At 49.1% G+C, this 15920-nt stretch overlaps 1 protein-coding gene and 1 long non-coding RNA gene across 14 annotated transcripts in view; one reads left to right on the top strand and one right to left on the bottom strand.

Moving 5' to 3' along the window:
- The window catches only part of LOC310707756, a 30290-nt gene extending 15637 nt beyond the window's left edge, over positions 1-14653 (top strand). Inside the window, exons 4-7 of the long non-coding RNA XR_014526718.1 lie at positions 1267-1444; positions 3441-3521; positions 4170-4383; positions 14262-14653. This is a non-coding gene — a long non-coding RNA (uncharacterized lncRNA). The remainder of the gene's footprint in view (positions 1-1266; positions 1445-3440; positions 3522-4169; positions 4384-14261) is intronic.
- The window catches only part of SH3PXD2A (SH3 and PX domains 2A), a 260873-nt gene that overhangs the window by 126001 nt on the left and 118952 nt on the right, over positions 1-15920 (bottom strand). For 2 of the 13 annotated variants that reach the window (XM_083505050.1, XM_083505051.1), the window contains exon 1: positions 6213-6476. The exons of 10 other annotated variants lie outside the window; for them this stretch is intronic. In XM_083505050.1, coding sequence (XP_083361176.1) covers positions 6213-6352 — 140 coding nt within the window. In that variant the 5' untranslated portion in view covers positions 6353-6476. Of the gene's footprint in view, positions 1-6212; positions 6477-14654; positions 14671-15920 lie in introns of those variants that run through there. One more of the 13 variants, XM_083505054.1, reaches the window with a different exon arrangement.

The following is a 15920-nucleotide window of genomic DNA, read 5'->3' as shown; positions in this document are numbered from 1 at the left end:
ATTTCACCACTCACATCTTCCCAGCCATGATATGAGATGGGCAACAGTCAGTAAAGGTTACCTAAAAGAAGGATGCCACCTCCCCCCTTTTGTTTCTTAAAATCCTTCCTCAAAACCTCATGCTTTGCATGAAGCCTTTGGCACAACCCCCACGTTGTCCTACTGTAAGAAAGCCACATGCTACTGAAGTAATTGTACAATCTTTTCTTGTTTATCCACGGATGCCTCCAGACTGTATTTTACAGGAGGGATTCCAGTGCATCCTGTAAATTTAGGATTGCACTATGCAAGAGGATTACACTGCTCTGTTGCCCTAGTGCAACAAATACACACACACACACACACACACACACACACACACAAACCAACAACAATTGGCTTTTGCAGTTAGGAAACTGACGACGAAATGCACTGAGAAGTGTGGGATGGTAGAATGATGAATATGTATAAACACTCCCAATGATATCAGAATGTGCGCTGGTTGTCACATAACTATCCTGCAAGTAAATCAGAACAAATGCTCCATAAAGAATGGCGGGAGGTGGAGAGAGAGATATAAATTCCATGTAAGCTTTGTGAAAGCAATCCATGGAGAATGCTCAATGTGGAGGAGTCCCCTGCCTCCCCTTTCCATATTGCTTCCCTGTGTCCAATTTTGGATGAGAAAATCCTTGGGGCAATACAGTGGTGCCTCGCAAGACGAAAAGAATTCGTTCCGCGAGTCTTTTCGTCTTGCAATGTTTTTCGTCTTGCGAAGCATGGTCCGTTGCAACTGCGCCTCTTCAAGCAGCTTTAAAAAAAAGCGCAAGACGTTTTCATCTTGCAAAGCAAGCCCATAGGGAAATTCGTCTAGCGAAGCAACGCAAAAACAGAAAACCCTTTCGTCTAGCGAGTTTTTCGTCTTGCGAGGCATTCGTCTTGCGGGGCACCACTGTACTCCGCTTGTATACTGTGATGTGCCATGCACATTGTTAGCATATATGCAGAAGGCCTTCCAGTTGTTAGCAGAGGTCCTCATTCTGCTCCTTGTCCTAATCTGTTTCCATGACTGCTAACCTCTGTCCCGCCCTGGGCACATGTAGTATGAAATTCCCACACTTACCATCATTCTCTCCCATCATCGCCACACTGCAGTCCCTGATGCACAGTCTGCATTGTGCAAGGAAAGTCAGATTTTGCAACCAGAATTTCCCCAAATTGCATCTCTTACAATTCTTGCACAAGTCAAAGAACATTTTCAAAAGCACTAATTATAATTACTTACAGGCACTCTGGTTCTGAGAAATGTGATGCAGTACTATCTCCAAAAACTGTAATCTGGAATAGAACCCATTGGTAGACCTACCAAGTGCTAGAGAGGCCTAGGAGGAAATTTCTAAGAGGTAAACATTCTGCTTTGGCTTTTCTTTCAGCCAAGTTTTCTGATATTCATCGGCACAGAAAGGTGAGTGCATCTGATGTTATAGTCTAGCGCTTAACAGTGATTGGTATCTGTGATGCTGCCGATTAACACTTGTCTCATCTCCTTCGAATAATGTTTCCTGGACTATCTTTTCCTCAGCAGAGGGTTATCTGGAGCACAAAGCAGTGAGTCACAACCACACCATACATTGAAAACACTCTTCTACCTCTTCAGACTGCCATGGCTTCCCCCAGAGAATCCCCAGAAACTGTAGTTTGTTAAGAGTGCTGAGTGTTGTTAAGAGACCCCTCACAGAGCTACAATTGCCAGTGCCCCTAACAAACTACAGTTCCCAGAATTCTTTTGGGGGGGGGGGACACCATGATTTTTACAGCAGTAGAAGAATGCTTTAAATGTATGGTGTGGATGTGACCATAGACAAGGAAGCAACAGCAGAACATGCATGGTGGGGCTAAGCCACACTTCTGACACAGGCTGTTGTTTATGCAAAGAGGGCTGGGCCAGGGGGGCGGTGAGAGAGGGGCCATGACAGCACATCTGCTGGACTGCTGCTGCCGTTCCAGTGTTCTTGTTGGTGTACTAGCATGGCCTCAACTTGCTAATGTGTTTGCCCTGCCCAGGCAAGCAGTAGAGAATCTGGTATTGGGAGGTGAGCTCCAGCCCACCACATGCACTGCTACAGCAACAAATCCACCCATAACAAAACAGAAGCCCCGAGTCTTCCTGATATAATGCTCCCCAAACCATTCCAGTGACAACTTATTATGAACACTCAAAAGTGGTTAAGTCTTCCACAGGACGTGTCGCTACTGCTTTGCTACGACAGATGCATCACAGCTATGCCTCTGGATTTTATTAACACTCCAGGAGCCATGCAAGACACCCAGTCTGAACTTGCCTCTCCCTTGACATGCCTCAGAAGGCATTTCCCCACAGCATCACCAAGATGTCTGGGATGCTTGGGCAAGGGGAAGGAGCATGTGCTCACAGGCCTGGAAAGCCGACAAGCTGAGCTTTGAAAACCTTCTCGGTGAATCATTGGTACCTGAGCACTGGCCAAGTCAAAGTGAAGCCTCTCAAAGGCATGGAGAGACACTCTAACCTGTAGTGGTACATTTTAGACTCTGGACTTAATTGTCTGACAGACAGCTCCTCTTTAGATCATAAGGTGTATTTACTTCAAATTATGAACTTCAAGTATTGAAGTATTAACTTCAAAATGTGAGGTAAGTCATCCTGTGCATTTTAGGTTGGAGTGTCCCTTCTGTACATACGCCCGAGCGGGGGCCCCAGACTTCTGCTCCAAAATGTTGCCCTGATGGCTCCACTGATACTTCTCCCTCTATAGGTACCAGTGCTTCCTAGAAAAAAATTCTGCACAAGTGATTGGTACACAACCTTTCTAGTCATCGCAGAAAAAATGTGGTTGCCCTATGGGACTAGTGGGCACAGAAGGAGGAGCAGGCATGCCACAGATTTCCAACTCACTTCCTCTCTCTCTCACCTAGCAGGATTTCAAAGTCAGACGGCAAAAGTGCCTGGAAATCCCTTGGGTGTTGTGACAAGAGCTGGTAATATATTTGGCATTCAAACTATGAATCATGCTTCCATGACTCTCTTGCCACGGAAGGATGTGCAAGAGATATCCTGCTTCTCACTTGTGTACATATTTTCTATATGGTTGATCATATTATCTTTCCTGTTTCTTGCAAGTTTGGCTCTGTTAAACTTGCTGCGATCTAAGCCAATAATATGCTGTTCTTACGCAACTCTTCTGCACAATGCAATCAACGTAATTCTATTTAAATTCGAAATAAATTTGATTTTACTTGACAATCCTGCCTTTCTTTTAATTAAAAAAACCTCTAGCTCTTATGGTCTCATATGAAAGCTAGAAAATGTGTAGTATTTGCTGAAGTTGCAAGAAACCAAAGGAAGTCTCAAGTAGGATATATATTCCCTGCACTAACACGCTGTCCTTTCCCACAATCCTGTCCTCACCCCTCCCTGATCCTAGGAAAATTGGTTATCCTTGGCACCATAAAGATGCTAATCCCAGAAAGGGAACTGTCCCAGGGCCAATTCACATATTCTCCAGGTGAAAGAGCATTCTTATGATTATGGGTGCTATTTATGGTTTTTTATTCTTGCGTTATGAATGTGATTGCTGTTTTAAATGAATTTTGTACTCCTCTCCAAGACTGATTTGATATGGGGTGGGATATAAAATACTTTAAACAAGTATGAAAGAAATAATATTTTGCAAACCATTCCTCATCATAGAACTCAGACTGAATCCACTGGGTAACTTAAACTGTGACTGACATTCTTGTTATACTCTAAATTACAAGTATTCATGATACTGTCAGTTCCATAATCACATGACCCTGTTTATGTGAACATTTTTCTTCACTGGATGAGAAAGGAGCAAGTCAGACTCATGCAACTTTGCCCCATCCTCTCTCCTCTCCTCTCCTCTCCTCTCCTCTCCTCTCCCTGCATAGAAAGCAGTTCTTATGTCCCACCACAATATAGTGGTAAAGAGTAGGTTTTCGTGGGGAAACAGCCAGGGTGGCAGGGGAAGAAGCACTCAGACATGGAGCTTTAAAGAGTGGACCTATCTCTAGAAATGAGGCACAAAAGGAAGTCTGGATGAGCACCTACTTTCTAAGCTGAGCTTACCTATACCTGACAGAAACTGATTACCATTTCCATATAACTTACTACATTTATATCCTTCTTACAGTGAAGAGCTCAAGGTGCCATTCACCTCCATATTAGCCTCACAACAACCCTTTGTGGCAAGTGGGGTGGTGAGGTTCGTGGCTGAATGGGAATTTGACCTGTATTCTCCTCAGTCCTAGTCCAGCACTACACTGCAATGATACCTGTTCAGAGTGATTCAAGGGCCTGACTATAAGAACACATGTGCCTCTGGCTCCTTAGCTCTACCTATGCAGGTTGGTGTGGATGAGAATTATATTTCAAAACTTGTGGAGGGTACCTGTATGAAATGCAACACTGCTTCTCCCTTGCTTGTAACACAAATTCTGTGCTACATGCCATTGTGCAGTGCAATAAGAAGTCACACATACAGAATTGCCTGTCTTTATCACACAACTTTGGGAGTGGGTGATGCTTGAAAGGTCATTTCTTACAAGCACACCTCCACACCTGAGCAGATAGTTGATGCAAGATAATGGAGTGATCCCTCCATTAGCTTGCATAGGAGGAAAGAAGATAGTGGCTGTCTATAAATGGTGGTGGTGATGGAGAATCTCACCCCAAGGATTCTGTTATCCTTGGCAGATAAGATTCCCCCAACCCAGTTTCTGGGTAGCCTTTTCTTTTAGTCATGCAAGTTAATAGAAGGATAGCTCTCAATTAATTTGCATAGGGGAAAGAAGTATCTCTATTCCCAGAAATAACTGCAGGGTGTATGTAGTCACCACTACAATCAGTTCTTCTCCTCCGCCTGAGAAAAACTGAAGCTTTGGGAGAAAGGGATTTTGAAGGTGTGCACTGAGAAGCAGTGAGGCGCCCCCCCCCCCCCAGTTATGATCAACATTTGAGTTGTATAGTAAAACAGAGGATAAAACTTCATGCCTACAGATTCACTCCCACCTGCCTAAGATTAAAGATGGAGCAGGAGAGGAAGGTGAAGGGCAAAGGGTAGCAAACTGGTTGTGTAAGAACAAAGCTACTTCCAGCAGTTAACATGAGGCTGGTTCACATGGAAATCCATATCAAATGAGCAAACAAAAATCACAACAGACTGGAAATGCATTATGTGCCTCACAAGCCAGAAAAAGCTGTGGCATGGGAAAAACCCGAATTGTGGATTGGACCTAAGTGTGTTAGAAGAGGGGAAGAGATGTTGATAAAACAGGGGTGGCTAACCTCCCCCTGCCCTGTGTTGGACTACAACTCCTATAATCATGGGAATCATAGTTCAACAACATCTAGAGATCCTTGAACTAGAAAATGCATAATTAGAATTTGTGTCACAGCCAGGCACTCCAGTTTGATCACACACAGTCATACCTATTCTAAAAAGGACAAGTTGCAAAGGGTAAGGACAAATCTTGCAAATACAAATATTTTACCAGCTAAATCACTTGTACTAAACATTTTACCAGCATGTCCCTACCCTGCCCAGTACTAATTTGCCACAGCATAACTGGAGGGATGGATTTACCAAGCTACTTGCCTTGAAGGAACTGTTGCTTTCCCTAGGGCATTATCCAAGTGCAATACTGGGGGAAAGGGGATGCCAAACTTTCAGTAACATCTAAATGTCTTAACAGGCAAAACCAAGGGGAATAAGGACTAACATCTCAAGACATTTGGGAGCCCAAGGCTGCAATCCTGTGCGTAAACCACACTGAACTCGTCTTTTTTTCTAAGTAGACATACATAGGATTGCACTGTCAACTATCACTGAAGCAGTGCTAAAACTTTTGTAAATCTTTTTCACCCTGAAAATTGCTCACATTTTGCTGAAAATGTAACCCACAAAGCCGTTTCACTTTCCATTTTTAAGTACGATCTTTGTTTAAAGCAGCTGGAGCTGAACATTTGATACAGATTGTGACTTAAAAGTACAACAGGAAAGCCTCAAGAACAGAATAAAGGAGTGCCTGAATCTAATTAAGTGTGATGACAGAGGACAGCCCTCTCACTTCCCACTCAGACCCTCTATGTAGAAGTGTTTATACATCTTTAAGACAAGCCAATGCTTAAAAGCTATGCTAAAGCAGAAGTTGAACATGACAACAGATTTACTTACATGAGGGTTAAAGCATGAAGTTGTCCTTCGTTTAAGGAGCAGCTGGAAAGTGTTCTGCTGTTTAGCTTATGCAAAATACACAAAGCTGCTATTTGTGTTTGCTCGGAGTTATGGGAGGTGGGCCGTGCATCCCAGCACATACACGCAGAGAACAAAGCCTACATGCATACAATATCTCTTACTCCCACCCACTGGTACTTCTCAGAGTGAGGGACAGATTTGCATAAGACATCATCTGCAGCCAGTGATAACAGCTGAAGAGCGGAGTGGGACAGAGGGGCTTTAATATGTGATAGATGATCGAAGAGTGAGACCACACAGCCAGTGAATAAGAAGAGAAAAAAGGGCGGTGCCAGAGAATTCCTAAAACAGAGGGAGAGAAATGCATGTAGGAAAGAGAAAATTTGGAACACACCCATGACCTACCAGACCAATGGGAAGCTGCTCAGTGGGAAGAGGACTACCCCACACTATGGGCATTTGCTCCCCCCTCACTAGCTGTGCAGGAAAATGTTCAGACATTATCGTCATTTGTTCTATAAATTAGTCTACACCCAACTTTCACTGGTTTTAGCCAATGAATAAAGGCATAACAATGATTGACATATAGGAAAGCAGATCCTACAAACTCCACAAACATGAAAAGTCCAGAGCGACATAAGCACAGTTTACTCCCTGGCTCCTTTATTTTGGTCTTTCCAGGTGGAGAACAGATTATACTCATATTGCAGTGGCTATGAGAAAAAGAGCTACACCAGCCTTGCAAAAGAAACCCAGTTATCAGAGCTATTGCCTCAGTTGACAGATTTGTGCCCGCTGGGTCCCTGCTTCCTTGCCTTGCCAGCTAGCTCACCACCCCAGCTCTTTCAAAGCTCTGCAGAACACCTGGCTCCATGCCTGTGCTGCCTGAAGCAAATTTAAACTTCAAATTACCAGTAAAAAAAGAACTTCTAGCCACTACAGAATAATGGTACCAGCAGCACTCTCCTGGCCACCATTCCTCAGAGGGTGTGTATGTTAACTATGTGTGTGTGTTTATTTATTTATTTATTTATTTATTTATTTGGAGTATTTACTTGCCCTGCCTGGGGCAAATAATAAATAAATCCCAAGGAATCCCATTTATGTACTTACTTATAAAAAATATTTATATACTGCTGTATCATAAAAATATATCACAGCGGTTTGCAACTGTCAGGGGCTGCCTCAGGTCTCAGCTCACAAAAGACCAACGCCAAGCTCTTCTTATATACAGGGATGTTTATTGCAGTTCATTATAGATTCCACAACCGAGGCGTGCAGCCCCGTGTCTTTAACGTCAGACGTTTGAAGTCCCCTCTGACTCGCTCCCTCCCCTGCACCAACTTAAGAGGCTTGTGCTAGACCACCTCTTCCTGTCTTTCCTTTTCCGCAGGGTCTTTCTGCCCCCCTGGGTTCCTTCCCTCCTGCTCTCTCCTGAAGCGGATTCCTGAGATGCCTGTTCCCCCCTCCTTCGTGCTTTGGGGCTGGGCTCCTCCTCCGGGCTTTCTTCATTTCCGCGCGCCTCCACATTTGAACTTGGCGCGCGCTCGCTACCCCTGACCTTCCTTTTGACACTGACACTACTCCCTGTACTACTCTCCCCCTCTTCCGGCAGGACGTTCTCCCCAGATCTCCTTCCCCTGTCTCTTTCCTGCTCCGCTCCGTGTGTCACACTGGGAACCCCCCTCTCTTCCCTTCGTTCCTGCTGGGAAGTCGGCCCCGATCTCCCACTCCCGCTCGGGGTTTCCCTGCTGCTTCCCTGCTCCTGGCAGGTCCCCCCTGTGACCCCCCTTGTCCTGACTAGGGGCGCCCCCTCCTGAGAATCCTCCGATTCACTTGAGAGACTCATGGAAGATCTCAAGTCATTGTCCTCCTCTTCCTCACTGTCCTGGGATTCTTCCTCGTCGCTCTCCGTCTCCTCCCTCACCTGTGTCTCTGTCTCTGAACCCCTGACATCCATCCCCCCCTCGAAGCCCCCCCTTCCCCCCTCCCGCTGCTCGGGCGCAGGTTCCGGGGGCTCCGTCGTTGCGGAGGTCGCTGCCGGACACAGGTCGTCGACGTCGATCTCCTCTGCTTCCAGTTCATTGTTTGTGTACTCGAACCCATTGTCCTCTCCCAACATGTTCACGTCCTCCCCTCCCCCTGTTGCCTGGGTGGGGTCTGCTTGCCAAGGACCCACCCGCCACCTCATGCGCCAGTCCTCTTCTGGTTGATCGTCCCACCAGTAAGAAGGGTCGGTGTCCACCCCCGAACACGATCCCCTTGGAGGGCTCGACTCTGGCGTCGTCTCCTCTGCGGAGGAGAACCCTCGGAAGGTGCTGGCGGAAAGTGTGGGCGTAAAAAGCCAATCGTCGAAAAACTGTGCTGGCATGGGCCTGTGTGGGAAAAGGGCATGGAACTCGTCCTTGAGGAGGGGTTCGTCCAAAGCGTAGTCTGGCACCCAACTGTTGGTGCTGGCCGGGGCGCCCTCCCTGGCGAGAAAATATTCTACTCCCTCTTCCCCCCATCTCGAGTCCAGAATCTCTGTGACCTCGTTGACTGGTTCGTCCTTAGGTGACCTCCCCCTCTTGGGCGACTCCCTGCTTGGTTCTGGTGCCGTCCCTGACTCCTGAAATCTGTGTGGGGCCTTGTAGGGGGTGAGCATCGACCTATGAAAGACCGGGTGCATTCTGGAACCCTCGGGGAGGGTCAATCGAAACGCTACGGGATTGATCCTGGCCTCAACTTGGTACGGCCCTAGTTGCCTGTGTCCTAGCTTCTTTTTAGCTAACGACTTGGCCGGCACCGCTTGGGCCGCTAACCATACCCAGTCTCCCACCTGGATGTCTTCCCCCTCCCTCCTGTGTTTGTCGGCCTGCACCTTATAGGCTTGTTTAGCTAGCTCTAAATGTCTCCGTAGCTCGTCGTGCACCTCTTGCAATTCTGCTGCGAAATGGTCGGCTTCCTGTGGCTCCCCCTCCCCCGTCGTTACGAGCCCCGGGAAGGTTCTGGGATGCCTTCCATTGTTAGCAAAGAACGGCGTCACCCCTGTAGACGCGTGCTTCGTGTTGTTGTAGGCAAACTCAGCCATCGGCAGGTAATCCACCCAAGCCGCGGGTCGCTGATTGGCGTAACATCTCAGGTACTGCTGCATGATCGCGTTGACCCTCTCTGCTTGGCCGTTGGTCTGCGGATGTCTCGCCGACGACAGGTTGATTTTGACGTGCAGGATCCCTAGGAGCTTCCGCCAGAAACCGGACACAAACTGGCGCCCCCTGTCAGACAGAATGGACCGTGGCAAGCCATGCACCTTGAACACGTGGTCGATGAACAGTTTGGCTGTCTGCTCCGCTGTCGCCACCTTCGCACAAGGAATGAAATGCGCCATCTTGGTGAACAGGTCTACAACCACAAGAACCGCCGTCTTGCCTCGCGAACTGGGCAGATCAGTGACAAAGTCCAGCGCCACCCTCTCCCACGGTTGCAGTGGCGTTTCCAGTGGTTCCAGCAGTCCCGCTGGCTTCTGGTGCACTGGCTTGGACCTCTGGCACGTGTCACACCTGGCGACATACTCCGCGACCTCCCCTCGCATCTGGGGCCACCAAAAGTCTCTGGCCACTAATTCTGTCGTCTTTTCCTTGCCGAAGTGGCCAGCGCTGGGTGCGTCGTGCAACTGCTGCAGAACTTTCGCGCGGAGATCGTCTCCCGGAATGTAGAGAGCACCTTTACGGGTCAGCAGGCCGTCGCGTATCTGGAACTCGTCGTCCTTCGCTGTGCCCCTCCGCACCTCTTCCATCTTGGACTGTGCGAATGGATCCGCCTGCAACGCGTGACGCACCGCCTCCAGGTCCACGGCGGCTGAAGCGCACGCCCACGCCTGCGGTGCAAAAATGTGCTTGGCTGCCACCGGTGCCGCTGCCTCGAGATACTGCGGTTTCCTGGAGAGCGCATCTGCTATGACATTGTTGTCGCCTGGGATGTACTCTATCCTGAAATCGAAATCCGCAAAGAACTCTGCCCAGCGTATGTGCCTCTGGCTCTGTAGCTTCGCCGTGCGCCAGTACTCTAGGTTCTTGTGGTCCGTGCGGACCTGCACGGTGTGCTTGGCTCCGATGAGAAAGTGCCTCCACGCCTTGAAAGCTGCGTGGATGGCCAGCAACTCCCTGTCCCAAATGGTGTAGTTCTGCTCCGACTTGCTGAGCTTCCGGGAGTAGAAAGCACAGGGCCTCCAGTTTCCCTGCGGGTCTTCCTGTAAGAGGACGGCCCCCACCGCTCTGTCAGATGCGTCAGTCTCCACCCTCATGGGCCTGCCAGGATTCACGTGTAGCAGCTGTTCTTCGGACGCGAAGAGACTCTTAAGTCTCCTGAAGGACTGCTCCGCTTGGTCCGTCCAGGTGAACTTCTTCTTCTTGGAGCTGAGAGTGTCCGTGATAGCTGCCGTCTCCTTGGCGAAACCCTTGATGAACTTGCGGTAAAAGTTGGCGAAGCCGACGAACCTCTGGACCTCTTTCCGATTTCGCGGGCTCTTCCAGTCCAACACCGCGCGGACCTTGGCACTGTCCATGGCTAGTCCCCTGTCGGACAGCCTATAGCCCAGAAAATCCACCTCCGTCACGTCGAATTGGCACTTCTCCAACTTGGCGTAGAGCCTGTGCTCCCGTAGCCTCTGCAGGACCTCCTTCACGTCGCTCTCGTGAGCCTCCGGCGATTCTGAGAAGATCAGAATGTCGTCGAGGAAACATACGCACTTCTTGTAGAGGAGTCCCGCCAGCACATGATGCATAAAAGCTTGGAAAAAGTGGGAGCCATTTTGGAGACCAAACGGCATAACTCTGTATTCGTAGGTGCCCAACGGCGTGAACATGGCCGTCTTCCACTCATCACCCTCTCGCACACGTATGAGATTGTAAGCTCCGCGGAGATCCAACTTGGTGAAGATCTTCCCTTTCCGCACCGTCGCGAGCAGGTCGTCGATCTTGGGCATGGGAAAGGCCGCGGGCTTTGTTTTTGAGTTTATGAATCTGAAGTCTACGATGAGCCTCTTTTGGGGCGTGTCCTTCTTCTTCACAAAAAACACAGGACTGCCCCCTACAGCCTTCGATTCTCGGATGAATCCCCGCTGCAGATTGTGGTCTATGAATTCCCGGAGCTCCTGCAGCTCCTCCTCGGACATGGAATACAGCTTCACAGGCGGCAGTGTTGTCCCTGGCAAGAGGTCAATAGCGCAATCGTAGGGCCGGTGAGGTGGCAATTGGTCAGCCTCCTTTTCGCAGAAAACCTCCAAAAACCCCTTGTACTTGAGGGGTACTGCTTGCGCCATGCTGAGACGTAGCTGCTGCCCCTCCTCTTGGCCCTCCTCCTCCTGACCGGTCTGGATGCAATGCTGCGCGCAATAGGACGAGCCGAAGGTGAGCTGCCGCTGGTACCACGCCATGGTCGGGCTGTGCCTATCCAGCCAACTCATGCCTAACACTATAGGCGTGTCTGACAGGCGGGTGACGTTGAAACTGATGACTTCTCGGTGATTGCCAATCTGCATCACCATGGGCGGCGTCTGTTGTACCACTTGCCCCCCCAGCAGTTTCCTGCCATCCACTGTGACGACGTTCAATGGCAGCGTGGCTGGCAGAAGCTCTATGCGATGCTGCTTGACGAACTGCACCCCCACGAAGTCTGCGTTGCTCCCACTGTCAATTGTGATGGGGACCTCCAGGGTGCGTCCATTAGGTAGCTGGAGGGTTGCAGTGAGCTGCACTACAGGTTTGGGTGGCAGGGGGTCTGTAGGCTGCAAAAGCGCTGGGGACTGCTCTACTGACTTGCCTGGCTGTGCCCCAACATTGCTGATTCCAGCCAGGCATTGTCGTTTCCCTGAAACAGCTCTTCATGCTGTGCTGCTGCATTTACTGTTGCCAAGGCTGCAGTGTGCTGCCGGAGCCTCTGGGGACACTCTTTCGCCATGTGCGTTGCACAGTCACAGATGTAACACTTTCTGTTCCCTCTAGGAGGCTTCTTCTTGACTGTTCCAGACGCTGGGGCTCCGGCCACTGACTGAGCCTTAGCACTCCCCAGTTCCATAGGCTCCTCCCCTGGCTGCAGCTGAGGGGAGAGACGCGGACGTCCTGGATCTCTGGGAAAGAAAGGAGGCACTCTGGGCGGTGCGTGAAGCTGGCTACCCCCCTCATTGCGCCAAGGGCGTTCTTCCTGGCGCACTCCAATGGCAAGCGCTCGCTGCACCACGTCTGCCAGGGTTTTAGGTCTGTCCCCCCTAGCCAACTCGTCCTTCACAGGGCCAGATAGCCCCTCCCAAAATAAGTCTCTGACAGCCAAAGAATCCTTCTCCCAGCGCAGCACATTCAGCAAGGCGAAGAAGCGAGCATGATACTGACGTACGGAAGCCTTGCCCTGCCTTAAACCATGGATTTGATGGCGTGCCACATCCACATCCACACTAGACTGGAAGCAAGCGTCCATGCATTTGATAAATTCATCAGAGTCCCTTCGAGCAGGACAATCCTCACGCCACAGATTGCGCAACCAAGCCCTCGCTTCCCCATGCAAGTGGGACACAATGAACCCCACTTTCTCTTCCTCATCTTTAAAGTCGTCGCGAAGCAAGTGCAACGCATATTCTACGTCTGCTTTAAAACTGGGGTATTGCTGCAGGTTCCCATCGAAGTGGGCTACCAAGTTGCCCCCTCTTCTGCCCAGTGCTACTCCAGCCGCTTTGGTCCCCGGGAACCCCACCTGGCATGCATGATCCCACCTGGCTTGCAGATCTTGGCACCGCTTTTCTGCCTCTTCCCCCTTCTTCTGGGAGACCACTACCTCAGTGGTAAGCCGGGAGACTGCGTTGCGTAGCTCAGCTATCTGCTGCTCCATACTCAGGGCTGCCAAACTTCGTGAGCTTTGCAAAAAAAATTTTTGCGTAGTTTTGGAGGGGACTTACTGTCAGGGGCTGCCTCAGGTCTCAGCTCACAAAAGACCAACGCCAAGCTCTTCTTATATACAGGGATGTTTATTGCAGTTCATTATAGATTCCACAACCGAGGCGTGCAGCCCCGTGTCTTTAACGTCAGACGTTTGAAGTCCCCTCTGACTCGCTCCCTCCCCTGCACCAACTTAAGAGGCTTGTGCTAGACCACCTCTTCCTGTCTTTCCTTTTCCGCAGGGTCTTTCTGCCCCCCTGGGTTCCTTCCCTCCTGCTCTCTCCTGAAGCGGATTCCTGAGATGCCTGTTCCCCCCTCCTTCGTGCTTTGGGGCTGGGCTCCTCCTCCGGGCTTTCTTCATTTCCGCGCGCCTCCACATTTGAACTTGGCGCGCGCTCGCTACCCCTGACCTTCCTTTTGACACTGACACTACTCCCTGTACTACTCTCCCCCTCTTCCGGCAGGACGTTCTCCCCAGATCTCCTTCCCCTGTCTCTTTCCTGCTCCGCTCCGTGTGTCACACTGGGAACCCCCCTCTCTTCCCTTCGTTCCTGCTGGGAAGTCGGCCCCGATCTCCCACTCCCGCTCGGGGTTTCCCTGCTGCTTCCCTGCTCCTGGCAGGTCCCCCCTGTGACCCCCCTTGTCCTGACTAGGGGCGCCCCCTCCTGAGAATCCTCCGATTCACTTGAGAGACTCATGGAAGATCTCAAGTCATTGTCCTCCTCTTCCTCACTGTCCTGGGATTCTTCCTCGTCGCTCTCCGTCTCCTCCCTCACCTGTGTCTCTGTCTCTGAACCCCTGACAGCAACAATATAAAAACATAAAGCAAACAATAAATTTGTAAAAAGTTAAAAGCAAAAAGAAATTAAAAGCAAACATCAATAGACCATTGCGGAGGATGTACTCTTAATACTCTTAATTGCTTGCAAAGGCCTGGAGGAATACAGAAGTTTCCAGCTGGTGTTTAGAAGTTGGCACAGAATGTGCTCACTGAATCTCTAGTGGCAAGGTGTTGCTGAGGACTGAGCCAATGATGCACTAAACCTCGCACTCCAGTGTGCCACTTTGCTACATTAAAGGAGCTGTTGTTTTCTGTACTGTACTTTTCTCTTTTTTTACATAGAGGAGCATTCAAGAATATGATTTCTCCCCCTGGAAGTGTTACTCTTCAAAATTCTATCTGTCGCTTTGAAAAGAAGCATCAAAAGAACCTGAGCAGCCTTTACCAAAGGTGTCATGGACTTTGAGGAAGCACAAACTCAGGGCAAAAAGGAGAAATGAGCTAAGAGCAAGACATGTTTGGCAAATCCTCACTGTGACCAACTCTCATCCAGAAACCTATGTCCCCACTGTGGAAGGATATGTGGATCCAGAATTGGCCTCCACAGTCACTTACGGACTCACAGTTAAGACTGTGTTCATGGAAGACAATCTTACTTGGCTACGAGTGATTGCCAAAGAAGAAAGAAAACCCTCTTAAGCTTCACCATGCAGAGAATAAACAATCACAACTCACCATGTTCCATTCTTGTCTTTGCTAATTAATTTCTATGACCAAAACTGGGGTAACACACTCTCTCTCTCCTGTTGCTATCCCCTGCCCACCGGTGCTCTTTGAATGGCTGATTGAAACAACAACATTAATGGTTTCCAGTTGAACTGAAACTATTAGAAAGACGATGGCTCTCAAGAAAAGAGGCATTTTATTTCTGTTGTTTCTGCTGCAGCTGTATGAGTCACATCAGGCTTTCTTTCCCACCCCCAGCCTTATTCTATTAGGAACAATCCCTGGGAAGATTTTGGTTCCAGAGAGGGGGAAAGTTGGCAGAAACAACCCAATTCCCATATGTTCTGCATGATTTTAAAAAGGAAACTAACTGCCTTTAGTTTTGAAGGCCCAACTCCCAAGAATGGCTTTGACCTAGTAAAAGAAAATCAAGAGGTTTCTTCTCTTTTCTTTAAATTTCTTTAAATTTACCCATTCTGTTCCAGGAATGTCTTGGAAGTTTTTCTGGCAACCCTTTTCAGTTGGTGGCAATATTGTGGTTTTCTGCTGGGCACATATTACCGGTAAATGCTGGATAGTATCACAAAACTTGCTTGACAGGGATAGCCAGCCATGACCACCTTGTGTCCTCAAAATGGGGGTTCCAGTAAAGTGACTGTGCACACCTGTGCAGAAGTGCACATTGCCCAGCCATTACCACAGAGTAGAAGTCCAGAAGTAAATATAACTTGGGCTTATAACTTATTTAAAAGTGAACATACCACAGTCAAAGGAATACTCAGCGATAGCTGAGTGGAGTCCAACTGCTTCCCCGCCCCCAAGGCCAACACTTTCTAAAAGCCTTGCTGCACCAATAACACACCGTTCCTGCCTTCAGCCCCCACACAGGTGCTGACTGAGGCAAGTCATTTCACCCTGATGCATGGACTTGTTCAATGTTTTATCCGCCAGCGATGGCCTTCACCACCGGTTAAATGTGTGGACCTAATGAAAGAGCAACTTTACAGCCTTATCCTATTTCCTGGAAAATACTATGTAGGGAAGTGGGGGGGTGGGTGGAGAGATTGTGCTGCTGCAACCTCATTAAGTCTCCACTCAATACTGGATCAGCTCTACAGATGCATGCTGCACCGGTGAAGGAACGGAAAAGGCATAGCTGGTTATGTGTGCTGCAAAGCTGTGCATGGCTAGGGAAGGGGAATGAAGAAGAGGGGGCATGTTTAGTTGGCATTGTATCCACATCAGTGCAATGGGGTACTTAATATATTTTGTCCC

This window comes from Podarcis liolepis, assembly GCF_965112155.1.
Source record: "Podarcis liolepis genome assembly, chromosome: 5".
Classification (NCBI taxonomy): Eukaryota; Metazoa; Chordata; class Lepidosauria; order Squamata; family Lacertidae; genus Podarcis; species Podarcis liolepis.
This window is presented reverse-complemented; position numbering and strand designations above follow the sequence as displayed.